The 18,183-nt window shown below is 56.5% G+C and overlaps 8 protein-coding genes across 8 annotated transcripts; 4 read left to right on the top strand and 4 right to left on the bottom strand.

The window, feature by feature from the left end:
- Window positions 1-1,102: 1,102 nt before the first annotated feature.
- A1Q1_05183 (uncharacterized protein) lies at window positions 1,103-1,971 on the top strand (the record flags this gene model as incomplete). Its single annotated transcript, XM_014321990.1, has 5 exons — window positions 1,103-1,177; window positions 1,223-1,409; window positions 1,458-1,629; window positions 1,706-1,826; window positions 1,867-1,971. 5 exons carry the CDS (start codon window positions 1,103-1,105, stop codon window positions 1,969-1,971), a joined length of 660 nt encoding a protein of 219 aa, XP_014177465.1.
- A 633-nt stretch (window positions 1,972-2,604) lies between these two features.
- A1Q1_05182 (uncharacterized protein) lies at window positions 2,605-4,090 on the bottom strand (the record flags this gene model as incomplete). The annotated part of the gene is made up of 6 exons (XM_014321989.1): window positions 2,605-2,731; window positions 2,793-3,042; window positions 3,097-3,413; window positions 3,475-3,644; window positions 3,693-3,936; window positions 4,068-4,090. 6 exons carry the CDS (start codon window positions 4,088-4,090, stop codon window positions 2,605-2,607), a joined length of 1,131 nt encoding a protein of 376 aa, XP_014177464.1.
- Window positions 4,091-4,582: 492 nt separating this feature from the next.
- A1Q1_05181 (uncharacterized protein) lies at window positions 4,583-5,349 on the top strand (the record flags this gene model as incomplete). The annotated part of the gene is made up of 5 exons (XM_014321988.1): window positions 4,583-4,618; window positions 4,663-4,794; window positions 4,857-5,017; window positions 5,063-5,210; window positions 5,272-5,349. The coding sequence occupies 5 exons, from the start codon at window positions 4,583-4,585 to the stop codon at window positions 5,347-5,349; spliced, it is 555 nt and encodes a 184-aa protein (XP_014177463.1).
- Window positions 5,350-7,338: 1,989 nt separating this feature from the next.
- On the top strand, window positions 7,339-8,139 carry A1Q1_05180 (uncharacterized protein; the record flags this gene model as incomplete). Its single annotated transcript, XM_014321987.1, has 5 exons — window positions 7,339-7,380; window positions 7,425-7,553; window positions 7,621-7,799; window positions 7,842-7,998; window positions 8,062-8,139. The coding sequence occupies 5 exons, from the start codon at window positions 7,339-7,341 to the stop codon at window positions 8,137-8,139; spliced, it is 585 nt and encodes a 194-aa protein (XP_014177462.1).
- A 408-nt stretch (window positions 8,140-8,547) lies between these two features.
- Window positions 8,548-9,634, bottom strand: A1Q1_05179 (uncharacterized protein; the record flags this gene model as incomplete). Its single annotated transcript, XM_014321986.1, has 4 exons — window positions 8,548-8,700; window positions 8,740-8,841; window positions 8,885-9,102; window positions 9,160-9,634. The coding sequence occupies 4 exons, from the start codon at window positions 9,632-9,634 to the stop codon at window positions 8,548-8,550; spliced, it is 948 nt and encodes a 315-aa protein (XP_014177461.1).
- A 454-nt stretch (window positions 9,635-10,088) lies between these two features.
- A1Q1_05178 (uncharacterized protein) lies at window positions 10,089-11,338 on the bottom strand (the record flags this gene model as incomplete). The annotated part of the gene is made up of 4 exons (XM_014321985.1): window positions 10,089-10,289; window positions 10,335-10,436; window positions 10,580-10,701; window positions 10,753-11,338. The coding sequence occupies 4 exons, from the start codon at window positions 11,336-11,338 to the stop codon at window positions 10,089-10,091; spliced, it is 1,011 nt and encodes a 336-aa protein (XP_014177460.1).
- A 316-nt stretch (window positions 11,339-11,654) lies between these two features.
- On the bottom strand, window positions 11,655-14,115 carry A1Q1_05177 (uncharacterized protein; the record flags this gene model as incomplete). The annotated part of the gene is made up of 10 exons (XM_014321984.1): window positions 11,655-11,806; window positions 11,847-12,039; window positions 12,097-12,304; window positions 12,429-12,574; window positions 12,627-12,744; window positions 12,818-13,000; window positions 13,039-13,155; window positions 13,199-13,286; window positions 13,589-13,694; window positions 13,915-14,115. 10 exons carry the CDS (start codon window positions 14,113-14,115, stop codon window positions 11,655-11,657), a joined length of 1,512 nt encoding a protein of 503 aa, XP_014177459.1.
- Window positions 14,116-14,480: 365 nt separating this feature from the next.
- On the top strand, window positions 14,481-18,050 carry A1Q1_05176 (transcriptional elongation regulator; the record flags this gene model as incomplete). The annotated part of the gene is made up of 9 exons (XM_014321983.1): window positions 14,481-14,549; window positions 14,632-14,739; window positions 14,992-15,070; window positions 15,115-15,214; window positions 15,318-15,340; window positions 15,393-15,760; window positions 15,806-15,958; window positions 16,009-16,548; window positions 16,608-18,050. 9 exons carry the CDS (start codon window positions 14,481-14,483, stop codon window positions 18,048-18,050), a joined length of 2,883 nt encoding a protein of 960 aa, XP_014177458.1.
- Between the last annotated feature and the right edge of the window lie 133 nt (window positions 18,051-18,183).

Here is an 18,183-nt window from a genome sequence, read left to right as displayed (position 1 = left end):
GTGTGCAGCGTTTCGTGTGCCATCACTGACAGACTATTGACTGCAGAGTTCTTCCTTTGCCCACCTTCAGTCGATGGAATCGTGCATATCACGCCATAAATAAACCGGTCCGAGTCTCACCCAATCGAAACCTCTCTCTTCGTCAGGAGGCGGCGGCAACCGCCAACCAAGTTCAAGCCCTCGAAGCTAGCTTCAGCGGCTAGTGGGAAGGCCGTTTGCCTTCTCCGCTTTGGATTTGAATGATAAATGATCTTGCTGATGCGATCTCTCGATCAGCAGAGTAGCACAGTTCGGCAACTTCATCGACGTCGAAGCGAACCAGTGCACGGACGCCAATGTTGGTGCGAGTAGGACGTCCTCCACTGCCCCTCACCCGCGACGCACTCCCTCGCACCATCGGCTATCTATCTGGGGCTGGAAGACCGAGAATCCGACACAGGCGCAGAACGAATTCGGACGAACTAACGTGCACCCAGCTTGTCTAACTCCAGGGCTTAAGTGACCTCAACGAAATTATGGACACGCGGGAGGGGCAGTCCGGTTGCTACCTGATGTGCGACGTTGGGCAGCGTAATAGTGTTTGAGTATAACGTATAACGAACCGGAAACGAACATGTACACCACAAACCTTTTCAGGCGACACGACCCTCGCCAAGCATGCACTTCCAGAGTGAACGTCAGGTACGTCGGCGGCGAACACAGCACAACATCGGTGTTCAAAGTATGACGAGGGAGAGCGCTGGGATCAAGTGACGCGAGGCGTTGTGGGATGCGCGCGGGGCTACAATTCAAGCTGATCAGAGTTCGATTCATGACGCGTCAGATGTTGTTGCGAAAGTTCAAACACAACAGGACTGCACCAGGACACCCGAGCTGTGACGCCCTCGCGTCCGATCATTCTCAAAGCCAGGACGACAGTACGTCATGCGAGGTTACAAAGCTTCTCACACTTCCGTGTTGTACAGGTCCGCGCAGTCCTGCAGCTACAAGCAGCTGTACGCAGCAGGCCGCAGCCACTGCTTATAAAGGTCAATGAACTCAGTGTCTATCCACCTCTGCTTACCTTGTTCACACCTCCTCACACTTAGCAAGCAACCGTACAATGTCCAAGAGCTGGGAAGAACTCGGCGACCCGAGCGTGCCCGATTACACCCTCGTCGGCGACCCGGACTCCTTTGTGGGCACTAACTTCGCCCTATCTCGCTGACTTCAGGACTTGCAGCGTGCGGCAGTGTGCGTACAGCTCGCAGGACCGTCGTACAGGAAGACAAAGTGGCTCGTCAAGCGTGGCCGTAATGACGTCCCCCGTGAACCCTGGCAGTACACCTCGCCGGGTCGGAACGGCGAGACACAGTGCTGGGACAAGAAGGTCCAGGACGTAGTCCTGCAAGGACGGAACATTGCTCGTTGTAAGTCTTCTACCTGAGTCGTAGCCGATGTGCTGATTTGATTTCCAGACGTCCTGACGATTGAGGACTCGGACCTCATGATCCACCGTAACCTGTATAATCTGGAGCAGAACCTGACCGATATGGCGCGGTTCGAGACGGCTGCCGCAGTGGAGGAGAACGGCTTCGCGCCCGTCGCGACCGAGCTGCTGAAGGAAGCCAAGGCCAAAGCTGCCGGAATGTGAGCTCCTCTCTCGCTCGGTCGCACTGACACCCAGCGGCCATAATGCAGACCGGTACGCCCAGCTCCGGGAAAGCCTCGACACTGTTTTCCGAACGTACCGCAACTGGATCGAGATGCGGGACGGGTACCTCGTCTGTGATAGGAAGACCATGCCGGACGTGCTGCACGTGCCCCTTATCCGGGCGCTGAGTGAGGTGAGTGCACACTTGAGGCAGGAGCACGCTGACGAGACAGTACCCCGACACCTTGTCCCTGCTCCGGGAGGAGAACTTTGCCGCTGTCGCAAAGTGGTGGAAGGAGATGGCAGAGGTGAACGTCCAGACAACGGGTTTGGCATGAGAGCTGCGAAGCAGTCAGGGAGTTGGATCGAAAGGAAATGCCACCCGTTTCAATGATGTCGCTAGTAGCTCTTGCTCTGCGATTGAAGTCTGCATAGTGAAAACCCCCCTGCGAGCCCAGCCCGTCCCACATCTGCACATACGGCTGCACCACTGCACCGTAACGAGCTGCACGCGTTTCACGCTGTGTCAAGTAAGGGAGAAGCTGTCATGGAGGGATGGCGCTGCATCCGAGAAGCTTTTGTTTTACCCACTGCGCGGTGGGGCAATGACCAAATGCCATAGTCCTTCAACATACTCGAGTGCAGCATCTTCCCTTCCTCACTACATCCCGCCTGCCTGCAACACCGCACTGCTCGATACGAGACAGCAATGCTGACATTTGGCATTGGCGGAGATGATGGGGGTACGACGCGCACTGATAAGCTCGCGCTTTCGCGCTCGCTCGGATGTCTCGCATGTCTCGGTGACCCATGACAGCCTTCTCGATCATTTCAGGGACAAGATAGAGTTTGCACAAAGGTAAACGTGACATTCCTTCGGTGCCGGCCGGCCGTTTGACCATCTGACCATTCGACATCGGTCCACTATAGCTGCTCCCTGGGTGCGGTGTCCGGTGTGCCCTGGAGCACAGTCAAGTGACAGCGCTCGGTCTTCGGTCTCTGGTGTTCGCACCCCGCGCTTCTGCTCGTGGAGCGCCAATGTTCATTAATCTGGACGAAGGGAATGGCTGAGCAGGAATGCGGAACAGCGATTGAGCCCTGGCGCCAGGAACGCAAGTGTTCGATTTATTACCTCTCCAGGGAAACGAAGCGGGCTCACCTTCGCCTGCTGTCGCACCTGTCTGCTGTCCTTGGGGTGGGCTGATGCGATTCTCCCACGTTCATGCGAAGAGCCAGAGTGGAATGTGGGAAGTCATAATGCTGTTGGTTTGACAACGCAACATTCCGAAGCTCCCCACTACCTCCTACAAAACCGATACCACCACTATCATCATGGCCTTCGAAGGAATGGGTGACTGGCGCGACAGCGACTACACGCTGAGGGGCGACCCGGACTCCTTTGTGCGAAACTGCTACCGTTGAAGCTGACGTACAGGACTACCAGCGAGCCCTAGTTTGCGTACAGCTCGCCCGCCTTCCGAACTCGCAGACGACAGTTCTCCCCCTGCGTGAGCGCGGCCAGTCGCAGGAGAACTCTTTGCCAGGTATCAAGGCCGAGGTCGAGTGCGCGGACAAGAAGATCCCCGGAGCATTCGTGGTGCACGGGCGCAACATTGCGCGCTGTGAGTGGAGCTGAAGAAGGACGGGAGCTGACGCGCAGACGTGCTCAAGATCGAGCACTCCTTCCTCATCCCTGGGTCGACGGGGAGTGCGGAGGAGATGCTCCGTGAGGCTGCGGACTTCGAGGGCGCTTGCGCTGCCGAGCAGTACAACTTCGATCCTGTAGCGACTGAGCTCCTGAAGGAAGCAAAGGCCAAGGCGGCGGGGAGGTGAGGATTTACGCCTGCAAGTGCTGACTGGCAGCGGACACGATGCTGCGCGCTACGCCCAGTTGCAGTCGGAGATGCGCGAGATCTTCAACTTGTACAACCGCTGGATCTCCATGCGAGGATACCTCGCCAACCGCATGATGAGCATGGCTGATGTGCTCCATATCCCGCTGATCCGCGCGCTGAACGAGGTCAGTACAACATGCTTAACGGCGATCGGCGTGACTGACGATCCAGTATCCTGATGCCGTTCCACTCAAGGGCTTCGATGCGGTCCAGAAGTGGTGGACAACGATGGCGAACTTCTCCGTCCAGACCAAGATCGGTCGCTGAGCGGCGTCTGGGAGACCTGGTTCGGTAGACTGGTCAGAGTAGGACAGTGATTCCAGTTGATGTCTGGCGTTTGCACTCGCAATAGAACAGTCGATGGCAGAGCCGAGTCGGCAAAGGTCCTGAAGCTTGTGCTCCAGTGAGCTCGATAGTCGATGTATACGTCAGGTGCACCCTACAACGCGCATCGCGACGAGACAACTTTGCATCTGTCTGTCCACGCGTCACGTTACACTCGCCGTACAGCATCGCACTCATCATACATACCCACTCACCCGTCCGCAAGTGCCTCGGTCATGACGTTTCTCGCGCCGGGGCATGGGTTTCTCGGATCCTGCTCGATCGTTTTCCGCCTCAGAGCAGTTTGAAGTTTAGCCAAGTTCGAAAGTGAATAATGAGGAGGGAGGGGGCGTGACATTCCTTCGGGGCTTGTCAGCAGCCAGCGATATCCAAGGTCGGAAGCAGACGTAGCGACGGCATGTCATCTGGGCGGCCCTTGGCTCTGTTCTCGATGAAAGAGAAGGCACCTCGATGAGGACCGAGGGGTCAAGTGACACGCAGCCGCCTTCGGCCGGGCACCCAATCCGCCATGCTGCCCAAGGTCCGATTGATGAGCTCAACCTTTGACTGGCTGCGCACGTTTGCGTTAGGGTATGTCGAGGGCTTGGGGTCCGCGTGCAAGCCTGTCGACGGACACGGCCGGTGGGAATCGAGCTTCGGGCAGATATATATCAGCTTTAGCTGGGGTGAAGCGGTCCATCGCCCCAACTCCCGTCCATACTGATCCACCATGTCCTACCGAATCCAGGGTGACCTCAAGCTCCTTGTAAGTCACCCCGGTTGTCACGAAGCTGACCGTAGGATACGCAGCGCGTTGTCGCCTGCCTCAAGTTTGGGGAACTTGAATCCAGAGTGAAATTCATTGAAGAGAAGCAGACCGGCTTCCCGTGGAACTCTGGAACTCCTGAGTGTTACGACGAGACTGGCAGCAACCTTGGGCAAGTGTTCCATGGCCGGCCCATCGTTCGCCGTAAGAATTCTGATTGATTAACAGTGACTAACAGCTAGACATTCTGGCGGTCGAGCAGTCGCCTCTCCTCCAGACCAGCACCCGATACCCCGAGATCAATGCCAAGAGCGAGAATGCCTTTGGACTGGAAAACTACGATTTCGACCCCATCGCGACCGGCTTGCTGGAGGAGCTTGAGGCAAAGGCGGCCGGCAAGTGAGTACCGCAGCCGGGTGGACAGCTGACGCGTAGGGGTAACAGCGCCGAGCGTTTTACGAAGCTGCAAGGCGACATGAAGAGCTTGCTTACAATTTATGAAGTGCTGCTTTCGGACACGGGATACCTCGTGGGTGGGAACCTTTCGGCTCCCGACCTCTTCCACATCCCGGTCATTTACGCCTTGAAGAAGGTGAGTACACCATGACTGCCAATGCTGAGACCAGTACCCTGACGCCGTTCCTTTCCTCAAGGATTTCAAGAATGTCGAGACGTGGTGGAACACCCTGGCCGGCTTGGGTGACACTCTGAAGATCACCCAGTGGAATTGAGAGAGGGTAAACATATTACGTCCTCTGGTCCTGAGAACGAGAAAGAAACTTGAGATGTTTGTGGACTCAATGACTGTGTGTGCTCAAAAGCTCTGAAGCTTTCACAGTTGATGCATCTGAAGATGAAGGACAGATGAAGCTACAGCAGCAGCAATCTGCATGCAGGGTCAATCCAGAGGATCGTCTGCCATGTCAGTCTCCCAGAATTTGCCGACATACCGATCCCCTAGAACACCGGCTGATAACGCATGGCATGGTCGACACCGCGACACTCTTGTCCTTCCGCCAAGGCTCAGCGACGTCGCTGGTGTTGCTGTGCGTTGCGCTGAAGCCGGCTCAACACACAAACATCTGTTCGCGGAACACACAAATGCACTGTCTTCAGGGTACCAGGGGCTGCGTTAGCTGTTGTATTTGAGAGCGAGAGCGAGCTCTTGACGTCCCAGTCGCACGGAACTTCCGCAGCAGTTCCACTACTCTGCGCACCGACACAGAACTCTACGTCTCGTGCCGCTCAAAGAGGGTGCACCCCCTTCGACGGTGCTGGGACTGGCGGTGTTGGGCTCGGTAGTGAGAGTCATTATGAGCGTGGCTGAGCTCCAAGCGGGTAATGGATGGATGAGCGCAATTGAGCGATGCGAAAGGGATGGTCCAAAGGAGTGGGAAGTCACGATGGGGTGACACTGGTTGAGTCACGAACACAAGAGATCGCCGGTTGACTCACCTCCTTGTTTCACCGGAATACTTGGGCTCCACTCATCATCGCTTCCATATTCAAGGGCTGAACTGACCTGCGATCGATACCCGCAACTCGGTCCGCCCATTCGCCTCGGTCGTGATGTACGTACTTACTTCTGTCGCAACACCCCTTCATGCGCAGGACTGGAACTGGCATGGACAAAATAACATTCCCAACGCGTGATGGACCCTATTCGATCGTTCTACGCCTCAGGGTAGGAGCGGAATAGAGTTTGATAAGACGAGGTGGAGGCAAATGTCACATTCCTTGCGGCCACAGCCATGCGCGGTGGAAGTGGGTGAGGACGCGGCTTGTACGGCTCAGCCCTGTAAGCTGTGTTGAAAGTGGTCGGACATTTAGTGCGAGTGCACCTCGGCGACCCAAAGACGCTGAGATCAAGTGACAAACGGCCTCGTTCGGCCGTTGAGGCCTGCGACTGCGGCAGCATGGAATCGGCCAATGGGAAAGCGATTCTGAGCCATACCTTCTCCTTCCTCGTCTCCCTCGCCGAGCGGAAAGCAGCGTCGCCACGCAGCAGCCTCCCCTTTGCTGATCGATTCGTTGTCTTGCTGTATGGCCCAGCAGCATGCCAGGTCATCGAACGGCGTCATCGTCTATAATATCCATGCCCCGGAAGAGGGTCGTCCGCCCAGACATTGATACCTCTCTCGCAACACAGGCACACATCCCTACTCCGCACCTGTCCTCGCCTCTTCCGCATTCCTGCTCGCCAGCCTGCAATCCCCGGACCCTTCCTCGATCATCCTGCGCCTCCACGACTCAGGGTATCCGCTCATATTCGTGACCGTGACAATCCACACGTGCACTTCACAACGACATCTTCCTGGCGCCCGATAGAAAGCTGGATGCCCTGACCGCCAAAAGGTTCATGGGCACTGGGTGCCTTACTAACGACAAGTGAATCGGGGGGATTTTGGGGAGGCGGTGGTGCACTGTGAGCGCGGAACGCGGTTCAATGGCTTCAAAGTTCGCCTCGTACCTCGCAAGGTTTGGCCCTTTGGGGCCCGACAAACACAGTTCGATTCATGATCTCATGTGCTCTGTAATATACCGCATAGCTGCCCTTGACGCTCCGCGTAGCCGCATAGCCAATGTGTCCTCTTGGGCAGACCACTGCACACGCTTTCCCAGCGTACGGGGTCGGGCAGTCACGCAGAAGCACCGGACAGATTATAAGAAGACCTGCGCTTGTCGACGAACAGACCGCCTTCTCGCATTCATAACTCATCATGCCAGCCTCATACCACCTATACGGCGACCCCAACTCACTTGTAAGTGCGCAAAACTCCCAGCAAGCTAACAGCAGGATCTGCAGCGCGCTGTTATCTGCCTAAGGTATCTGGGCCTCAGCTCAAACCGCGTGTCGTTCACATCGACGAGCCAGCCAGCTGAGTACGAAGGACCGACGATGGGTCATCCCCTCCTTACAGACGAGGTCCATAAGGTGGACGTGGTCAACGGCCGTCCTATCGCCCGTCGTACGTCTCCCCACACTGGCTGCTCCCTGACAGATAGATGTTGCGATGGCCGAGGACGCTGATAAGTTCATTCCAATCAAGTACCACCTCAACAAGGACATCTTCCCCAAGGGACACGGCGAATTCGAGACCATGTGTGGCATTGAGAGCTACGACTTCGACCCGATCGCCAGGGACCTCTTGAAGGAAGCCCGCGCCAAGGCCGACGGCAAGTGCGTATTGTTACGTGTGAACTTAGCACTACTGACGGTCAGGGGACATGACTCGAAGCGGTACGCCGAGCTGCAGAACAGCATGAAGAAAGTCCTCACTTTCTACGACAGTGTTCTGGCCAACAAGAAGTATCTCGTCAAGGACGATATCATGTTGGTTGATCTGTTCCATCTCCCCGTTATTCGGGCCCTGAAGAAGGTGAGTCTTGGTGTTTGTCACTGGTGCTGAGACCAGTACCCTGATGCCGTTCCCGCCCTGAAGGATCTCCCCAACGTCGCCAAGTGGTGGAAGAGTCTCGACGACATTTCCCTTAGTACCGAAATCACATATGAGTTGTAAACAGAGTAACTGGGCCAGTATCAGTGGGACTATCGCATTGAGCTGGTGCAACGGAGATGGAAATATCAAGTTAATCAGTTTGGAAAGTTATGGCGCCGACGTGCATCTATGCGGCAGCCATGAATCAGATGTGGCCCAGAGTCTTGTGGAAATGAGTGGAGACTGGTTGTGAGGGCTCTAAACGGTTTAGATTGCCGATCCTGCAACGGTCGATACTGAAAAGACCGATCCGGCCGCTCAATGTGACGCGAGATCCTGCTTGATCACTTGTCAACAGGTGAATACATACAGGAATTGAATGGAATATCTCGATCCTGAGTATAGGGCTGAGAGTGATCGAGGCCGTTTGACCTATGTACAAGGGACGGCAATGCGCAATGGATGACGATGAACTGGTGGAAGCTGACTCTAGGCTTGGCTCTTAGGCTCCCAGGTCAGGAGGGGCCCACCGCCGCCGACGTTGATCACGAGGATGCCGTCATTGACGGTGGCAGTCTTGCTGTCGCCGCCCGTGATATCGCTCCTGAGATCAAACTCGCAGAAACCGCGGAGGGTGCGTCCCTACGGTTAGAATGCCGCTCCGGTATCAGCAAATCTCACCTCGGGGAAGGTGTCCCAATACTTGGTCCAGGGAGGAAGGTCGCTGATGCCGGGGAGAGTAAGTGATTTGCGCGACTTGAGCTTGTACTTGGCAGCAATGCGCTGGTTGAGCTTGGATCAGCGATGGCGCTGAGAGAGAGCTTACGTCCTTGAAGGCCTGAGTAGCTTGGCCCTTCCCTGAGCGATCCAGAGAGCCGTAGTAATTGATCTGCTTCAGCATCGATACCGCACCCCGGCTTACCAAGTGACGGCACATGGTCCAGAGGTTGTGGAGAGACTCAAGCGACATGTACGAGGCGATTCCGTCCTCGTTGACCTTCTTTGAAGCACCGAACCGCATGAGAATGTACACCTCGAGGCGGGCTGTTCGTCAGCAAGAAGTAAGCGGGTAAGGGTGAGGGCTGGCTAATGAAGACTTACTGATCAGATCGTAGCGATCGTTGTACCACTCGCGGCCAGGAGCGATCTTGAACTTCGCCAGTTTGCGGTTGCTGTGCGCGCGCTTGAAGTCGGCAGACAGCTCGACGAGAGCCCACTTCAAAGGCTCGGGGTCGGGGAGGCGCATCGCGACAATCTTCATGGACAGGCGCCAGGACTCTCTGTCGCTGCTCACAATGTACCTGAACTCCTCATCGCTGTCGTATCCAGGCTGAGCTTGGCGCTCCTTCCGCTCCGCTTGCTCCTTCTCGGAAGCGGCCTCTCTGGCAGCCTCCAGTTCATCGTAGGTGTCCTTCAGGAGGGCGAGCTCGGCCGGCGTGGTAACGTCGGCGGCGGTGAGGGGCTTGTCTTCCTCATCCGGCTTCGTAGCGGGCTCACCGGTTTGAGCCGCCGGGAAGGGTGCACCCCCTTCGACGGTGCTGGGACTGGCGGTGTTGGGCTCGGTAGTGAGAGTCATTATGAGCGTGGCTGAGCTCCAAGCGGGTAATGGATGGATGAGCGCAATTGAGCGATGCGAAAGGGATGGTCCAAAGGAGTGGGAAGTCACGATGGGGTGACACTGGTTGAGTCACGAACACAAGAGATCGCCGGTTGACTCACCTCCTTGTTTCACCGGAATACTTGGGCTCCACTCATCATCGCTTCCATATTCAAGGTACTAGAAGTGTTGGCGATCCTTGGCGACATGGCGACAGCGGCTTATAAGCTAGCTGAACGTATTGAGCCCGAGAACGAACCAACATCTTCCCGACGTCTCCGAGAAACCCGGAAGGTGCCAGCACTCTGCAGCTAAGTGCAGTGTCCCGTTCGCTGAAGAACAGGTACATATTTACAACATTGATGTGAGATCGCTTATATTATGCTACAGGGAGAACTGAACAGGGGAAGGGCTATCCCGTTGAAGCGAGAGACTAGGCATCCTCAGCGGCTGCAAGAGCCTCGAATACGTCTGCGTGTGAGGGCTCCGGGCTGCTCTTGTCCGGCTCCCAGCGCAGGAACGGCGCGCCGAGACCGACAGTCATCACGAGGGCGCCATCGTCGACGTTTGCAGTGCTACTCTCGCCACCGCTGACGTTCGAGCTAAGGTCGAACTGGCAGAGATCGCGGAGAGACTGGTCCTGATGTCAGCTTCTAAATCCAACCCTGAAGCACTGAACCTTAGGGAAGCGGTACCAGAAGTCTGACCAGAAGGGGATGTCACTGATACCAGGGAGTGTGAGAGACTTGCGCTCCTTGAGCTTGTACTTCAACATGATGCGCTGTGTAAGCTGAAGTTAGTGGCCCCGAGCAAAACGAGACCTTACGTTCGTGAACGCCTGCGTGGCTTGTCCTTTCTCGTAGCGTTCGAGAGATTCGTAGTGGTTGATCTGTTTGAGCCATATAACCAGACAGCGCCACTTACAAGGTGACGACACATGATCCAGAGGTTGTGAACGGACTCGATCGACATGTACGACGCAATGCCGTCCTCGTTGACCTTCTTCGATGCACCGAAGCGCATGAGAATGTAAACCTCGATACGAGCTGATGTGAGAAAGTTTGCGGGATGAGGCCTGTGAGGCGATCATTGCTCACTGATGAGGTCACGATGGTCGTCAAACCACTCGCGCCCTTTGGCGACCTTGAACTTGGCCAGCTGGTTATCGCCGGCGTGGGCGCTCTTGAAGTCGGCGGACAGCTCAAGCAGGGCCCACTGAAGAGGCTCTGGTTGGGGAAGCCCCAATGCCCAAAGCTTTGAGAACAGCTTGCTGGACTCCCTCTCGCCTTGGCGTATCCCGAACCTGGCTTCATCCTTCCTGGTCCATCCGGGCTGAGCCATGCGGGCCTCCCTTTCCGCCGCTTCTTTAGCATGAGCGGCCCGCTTGGCAGCTTCGATCTCTTTATAGGTGGCCCTCAGGAGCGCGAACTGAGCCAGGGTAGTCACATCGGCTGCCACGAGGAGCGGCTTTTCTTCGCTCGAGGAAGACTCGGCGGAGGTCGAAGTTCCCACGGGGAAGGAAGAAGCGTCAACGGAAGTAGGTTCTTTCTTGATAGTCGAGGGCGCGTTCGCGGACTGAGGTTCAGGCCCAGCGGGCTGGCCGGACTGGGATGTCGACAGAGGGGTACCACCGGCCTTGGTGCCATCCGAGCCGACGAGGTTGGGTTTGAAGGAGTCGCTCATTCTGAGGTTCGTGCGGAGCACTCTGCTGAGTGTGAGCGTTGAGCGATGAAGTGAGAAGGAAGGTGAGGTGGAGGCAAAGACAAGACCATGCGTTTGAGGTCTCGTACATGCCAGCGATCACCTGGTTGACTCACCTGGGCAACAGTGGTTCCGTCTAGCGTCTCACCCACTTGCGCCCTGCTCGATCGCATGATTTCCTCATGCCTCAGGCGGTATTGCACTGTGAATACACTGAGTAATTTTAGCATCACGAACATGCTGACCCTTGGGAACCTGCGAGGCTGCGATTGCTTTGCAAGATGTGATAATGCATAGATTAGCGTCTGTTCCTACCGCCCTCGCCAATAACGCCCATCGTTGTACGCTTGCTCGCAGCGACTGCGGCGGCATCGAGTTCAGCCTCACGCTGAATACGCTCAATCTCCTCAAGCAGAGGCTTGTACTCTTCGTACTTGCTGGATGCGAGTTCTGTGGGTCAGTCGGTTACCATCAGCATCGATAAACTCACGGAATCCCTCGCGGCGCATCGCCTTGCCTCGGCTCGCAGTGCGCTCGTAAGCAATGCCGGCCCAGTAAGGACGGGTGCGCTCGTAGAACATGCGCAGGTTCTCGCCCGGCAGTGGCGTCGTGTGCATTTCCTCCTCGGTCCTCTTCTCCTTGGCTGCGGCACTGAATGCCTTGGCTTTTTTGCGGAGATCGTCCTGCGTGTTAGCTTTGAATCATAACCTGGGCTTCTGCCTTGTCCGTAGACAACGTACCTTCTCAGCCTGGGAGAGAGCGGCGTGACGCGCCTCCTTTGCTTCTTCATCGTCCTCTGCGTCCTCGAGTGCGGCGAGTGCCTCCTCCTCCTCCTCCTCGTCATCTGAGCTCTCTTCCTCATCGTCATCGGAGCCCGAGAAGCCCTCCTCATCGTCACTACCCTTCCACTCGAGCTCGTCAAGACCCGTGCCACGCAGGTGATTCCATCTGTCAAGTTTCTCGAGGTTCAGCGTCACGAAGTCATCCAGGGTGTATTCTCGAGCGGGGTTCGTCGTTTCATAGATTCCACCGTATCTGTTGTTAGCTGAAATTGGTCCGCCACCTAGCTCACAAATACAGCGTGTTCTTCAGAATGGCAAGCATCGCGTTGTATCGCGTCAAGGGAATGGATTTTTGCGGGTCATCGTCATCGTCGTCCTTGTCAACCGCCATGGGAGCTGGAGCTGGAGATGGCAATGGCGATTTCTCCTTCTCCTTCTGGTCATCGTCGTCCTGGAGGTCAGCGACAGGCATAAGTACAGATACCCACCTCGTCCTCGCCATCAACGTCCATATCCTCGTCGTCCTTCTCCTCCTGTTCCTGCTCCTGTTCGACCTTCTTCGCTCGTCGGCGCGCTCCAGGCTTCTTCTTCTTCTTCAGCATGAGGCTCGACCACCGTCCGTTGCCCGCAAGGTTGTACGCGTATCTCAGGTTTAGCGGCGTCTTTTGGTTCCACTCACAGGTCGTTGAAGAAGATGCTTTCCATACTCTCCTCGTCCTTCTCCTCATCGATGACACCGCCGAAGAGCACGCCCATACCCTTGCTTGCCCAGTGCGTCATTGAGCAGCCGGAGCGAAGGCTGGGAGCGTATCCAACCTTCTTCCGTCGCTCCCACTTCAGCTTAGAGAGATCTGGATCCATCCTGGAAGTTAGACATAGAGTGCGTTCGCCATAACTCACCTCAGCAGCCACGCGTCATCGAGCGGCACACCCTTTGGTCGCGTCCCCTTGACGTACTCCTTGCGGTACCCGCCGTACAGGAAGGCACCCTCGGGACAGGGGATGAATGAGAAGCCACTTCGGGGTCTTTACGTCAGCAGGCTTCAGAGCAAGCTCTCACCCAGGCGCGCGGTCTTTGTCGATGTGCTCGATCTGATGCCACTTGTACGTGTCCAGGTCGAACACCCAAAGATCGGACATGTAGTTGGCTACACGTCAGTTATAGGCGCAGTCGCTAGCTCACTCTTCACGCCGACATCGATGAAGCCTCCGAACAGAATAACGTAGTTCTTCCACAGCACCATTCTTGTCTGTCAGCTCTGACCTCAGGACGCTCCGGCCTACCGATGTCCACTCCGTCCACTCGGTCCACGCTTGAACTCGATCTTGTCCCACGAATGGTTCTTGCAGTTGAACAGCCAAAGGTCCTTGTAGTGGTGGAAAGAGGTCATGCTGGGCGAGGAGTACTCGCCTCCTGTTGGTCAGCTGTGGGTCGAGTCCAGTCACTCACCAAAGATCATGATACCTCCACCTTCGGCGAGACCAGGGCCAGCCACAGCCGCCGCACTGCTGCGGGGGCTGGGAGCAGTGCCGCACTTGTACTCTCTCCATTCGTCCTTGATCGTGTCATAGCGCAAGACTGAGTTGTAGAATGTCGCTCGGCTGCCATCGAAGTACTCGCCGAACATCAGGTACAGATGGTTGCTCTCAGCTGACAGGGTGGAGGGCGATGCCATGAACAGGGCGCCAGTGCGTGGTGGCGGGGGCGATTCCAGCGTTGTGACAGTGTTGGTAGCAAGCTTTTTGTTAGCTGATATAGTTCTAGACACAGCTTACCGCTTCCATCTCCTGCTTGTATCTTTCGAGGATAGCGTCGAGGTCCTCCTCATCATCGTCTGCCGCAGCTCCTTTGGCCTTGCCCTTGGTCGCGGCCTTCAGAGCCTGCTGCTCCTTCTTGGCGGCCTTCTCAGCTTGTTTCTCTTTCTTTGCTGCCTTTGCAGCGGCCTTGCCGGCGCCTCCGCTCTTGGTCTTGCCCATAGCTCTTGCGTGTGGCTTGCAATTGTCGTCGAAATCTGTCAACTCGTGTCGTCATGACTTCTCAAAGTGGAGGTCGGTTCCTGAAGCCTGTTTTGCCACACCAATCCACGTGGCTAACTCCGAGATGACAGGACGCGTGTGGTGACGCGCTTGTTCAAGTTGTTGACTTGAGGTCATCTCGCCTCTCCGCGACTCTACGCTCAGCCTTCAGCTCTCCGGTCTTCTTGGTCTCCCGTTGTCGACGTCTCACGACCCGTCCCAACACAAAAGGAAGGCAAGCGCTGATCAAGAGATCAAGGCGACCCACACTCTGAGCTCGCTACCCCTGATACCCTGCTTAACCTCGCCCCCGTCTTGTCAACAATATGAGCGACGTTACGCTCGACTCCAACATCTTCTTCGACCGTGCGAAGAAGATCTTCGATGCCTGGGAGGTGAGTTGGCCTGACATCTGCTTAGCATTGAGCTGACACGTGCTTTCTCGCTCTGCCGCCACTCGAACGTCCCATCGAACAGAACCCCTCGGGAGACACGCAGGAGCTTGGCGACGTCTCCGCCCTCCAGATCTTCCTCGGCGATGCCACGGACGACGCGCCGACGCTCAACAAGAGCGCTGCTCTGCAGGTGAGTAGTTCGTGGCCGCGACTCTCGACATACAAATAATCCAGGTGTCTGGTTTGCGCACGTATCACCAATCGACTGCAATGAGCTACGTTGAGAGGCCCTTGTTGACGATCACAGACGTATCTTCTTGGTTTCGAGTTTCCTTCGACTCTGATGATTTTCTGGAAGTCGGTTCGGAAAGTCACATTTGTCTGCAGCTCCTCCAAGGGTGAGCTCACCAGATGGTCTTAGCAAGCTGACATTGCAGCGAAGATTCTGCGTCGCCTGGAGCCTAAGAACGGCATCGAGGTGGACGTTCGCGTGCGAGCGCCGAAGGACGAGTCTACTGCCAGTAAGTGCTCAGCGTTGAGTGAGAGGCTTTCTGCTGACAAGTAGATGTGCTGCCGGATCTCGTTCTGGAGCTTGGTGACAGCAAGGTCGGCTACCTTCCCAAGGACAAGGCGACTGGACGCCTTGCGGACGAGTGGAACAAGGCGTGCGTTGTGTAGCTTGCCGAGTGTATGCTGACGTCAGTATTGCTGCTTCCAAGGCTGGACTGCAGTTTGTTGATGTGTCGGTGGCAATGTCATCTATCCTAGCCGACAAGGACGACGACGAGATCGTGAGCCCCAGTACGCGCACATCAAGCTGACATCAGAAATCAACGATCACAGCCGCGCGTTTGACCTCCACCTGCATGAACAACTACTTCAAGTCGAAGATGGAGGCCCTTATCGACCGCGGCACGGACATCACGCACGAGAACTTCTCTCAGCTTGTTGAGGAGAAGATTGGAAACGATGAGAAGGGCGCCGACATGAAGCTGTGGAACAAAAACTCAGATCTCAAGGATGTCGACTTTACCAACACTGACTGGGTTTACTCGCCTATTATCCAGTCCGGTGGCCAATATGACCTGAAGGTCTCCGCTTACTCGAACGAGAACAAGCTGAAGCCCGGCGTCATTCTCTCGAGCCTGGGTATCCGGTACAAGTCGTACAGTGCGAGCATGGCCCGTACATTCATAATCAGCCCGAGCCAGGTGAGTTCGGGGAACTGCGGACAATGACTGATGGATCAGAAACAGGAGGAGAACCTGAAGACGTTGCTTGACGTGCGCCTGTCGGTCGTCAAGTTATTGAAGGACGGCGCCGTTGCCAAGGACGTCTACAACGAGGCTGCCAGCATGCTGCAGGACCGTGGCCTCGGGGACGCTTTCGTCAAGAACATTGGCTTTGCTGTGAGTTTGCTTGAGATTGAGCTGCAACTGACCCGTAGACTGGTCTTGAGTACCGCGATAGCACCTTCCTCCTTGGTCCCAAGAATGAGCGCAAGCTGAAGGAGAACATGATCCTGATTGTCACGCTTGGTCTTGCCGACCTCAGCGACAAGAAGGGTAAATACAGCCTTATGCTTCAGGACACGGTCAAGGTCGGCGTCGATGGCGGCTCTTTCCTCACGGAGGGTTGCACTCGTATCGCGGATGTTGTGATGGATTTCGACGACGAGGACGACGAGCCCGCGCCAGTGAAGGAGAAGAAGCCCGTCAGCAAGAGCTCGAACGGCAAGGTCGCTAAGGCTCCTGCCGCGTCAACTCGCGGTGCCAGCACGAAGCAGACGCGTGGTGCTCAGCGCGAGCAGATTGAGTCGACGACTGCGCAGCGTATCAAGGCGCACCAGTCTGAGCTCCACGCTCAGCGCAAGGCGGATGGCCTGAAGAAATGGGCCAACGGCGGTACGGGCAAGGGCAACGACAACGACAAGGTCGTCAAGCGCTATGAGTCGTACCGACGAGAGGAGCAGTTGCCTCCCAACCTCCAGGATCGACGAGTGAGTTGGTTTGCCGAGATTACGCTAACCCTCAGATCCACGTCGACGAGCATCGTCAGTCCATCATCCTGCCCGTCAACGGCTTCGCTACTCCTTTCCACATCTCGACTGTGAAGAACGTGACCAAGGTCGATGAGTCGGATCATATCGCGCTCCGTATCAACTTCCAATCGCCGGGACAGATTGCGGGCAAGAAGGAGGACATGCCGTTCGAGGACCCCGACGCGACCTTCATCCGGTCTATGACTTTCCGTTCCAAGGACCACCGCCACATGCTCAAGGTTTACGACGCGATCAGCGGCCTGAAGAAGGCTGCCACGAAGCGCGAGGCCGAGCGAAAGGAGATGGCAGACGTTATTGAGCAGGAGAAGCTGATTGAGATCAAGGGTCGTCACCCGTACGTCCTCAAGAACGTCTTCCCTCGTCCTGCCACGGAGGGTAAGAAGTCAGACGGTAACGTCGAGATTCACCAGAACGGTCTGCGTTTCCGCCCTGATGGCCCCGGTGCTAAGATCGACCTGCTGTTCAGCAACATCAAGCACCTGTTCTTCCAGCCATCCGAGAAGGAGCTTATCGTGCTCCTTCACGTCCACCTGAAGGCACCCATCATGCTAGGCAAGAAGAAGACGTGGGATGTGCAGTTCTTCCGCGAGGTGTCGGACATGAACTTTGACGAGACGACGGGCAAGCGCCGCAAGGCTCGTTACGGAGACGAGGATGAGATCGAGCAGGAGCAGGAAGACCGCCGACGACGCCAGGAGCTCGACAAGGTGTTCCAGGTTTTCGCGAAGCGCGTTTCGGACGCGGCGCAGGCGCAGCAGTACGAGCTCGAGGTGGACGTGCCATTCCGTGAGCTCGGCTTCAACGGTGTGCCGCACCGCACGAACGTGCTTCTCATGCCCACGACCGACTGTCTCGTGCACCTGTCCGAGACGCCGTTCACTGTCATCACGCTGTCCGAGGTGGAGATTGTGCACTTTGAGCGTGTGCAGTTCGGCCTGAAGGCGTTCGACATGGTCTTTGTCCTGAACGACTTCAAGAAGTCTCCGATCGCGATCAACTCGATCCCCGTCGTGCACCTCGACAACGTCAAGGAATGGCTCGATAGCGTCGACATCCCCATCTCCGAGGGACCCGTGAACCTCTCGTGGCCCGCGATCATGAAGACGATCAACGAGGACCCCTACGCGTTCTACAAGGAGGGCGGCTGGGAGTTCCTGACGGGCGACGGCAACAGCGACTCGGAGGACGAGTCGAGCGAGGGCTCCGTGTTCGAGGACGACGAGAGCGCCTTCGACGAGAGCTCGAGCGACAGCGACAGCGACGACTACTCGGACGAGGACAGCGACGACTCGGGCTCCGAGGCCGGCTTCTCGGACGAGAGCGGCGAGAGCTGGGACGCCCTCGAGCGCAAGGCGAAGAAGGCCGACGACAAGCGTCGCGACGCGGGCGACGACCTCAGCGACGACGACAGGAAGAAGAAGAAGGGCGGCCGTCGATAAGCTGGGACCCGGGGCAGGCGCTGAGTCTGCCGCTGAGTTTATCGGTTCGTCTGCCATGGATATACGTTTATAGTTAGAGTTTTACGCGTGTAGCATTAGTGTAAACTGGGCTGGCTCCGAGTCGAGTCGTCGT

This window comes from Trichosporon asahii, assembly GCF_000293215.1.
Source record: "Trichosporon asahii var. asahii CBS 2479 unplaced genomic scaffold scaffold00071, whole genome shotgun sequence".
NCBI classification, from domain to species: domain Eukaryota; kingdom Fungi; phylum Basidiomycota; class Tremellomycetes; order Trichosporonales; family Trichosporonaceae; genus Trichosporon; species Trichosporon asahii.
This window is presented reverse-complemented; position numbering and strand designations above follow the sequence as displayed.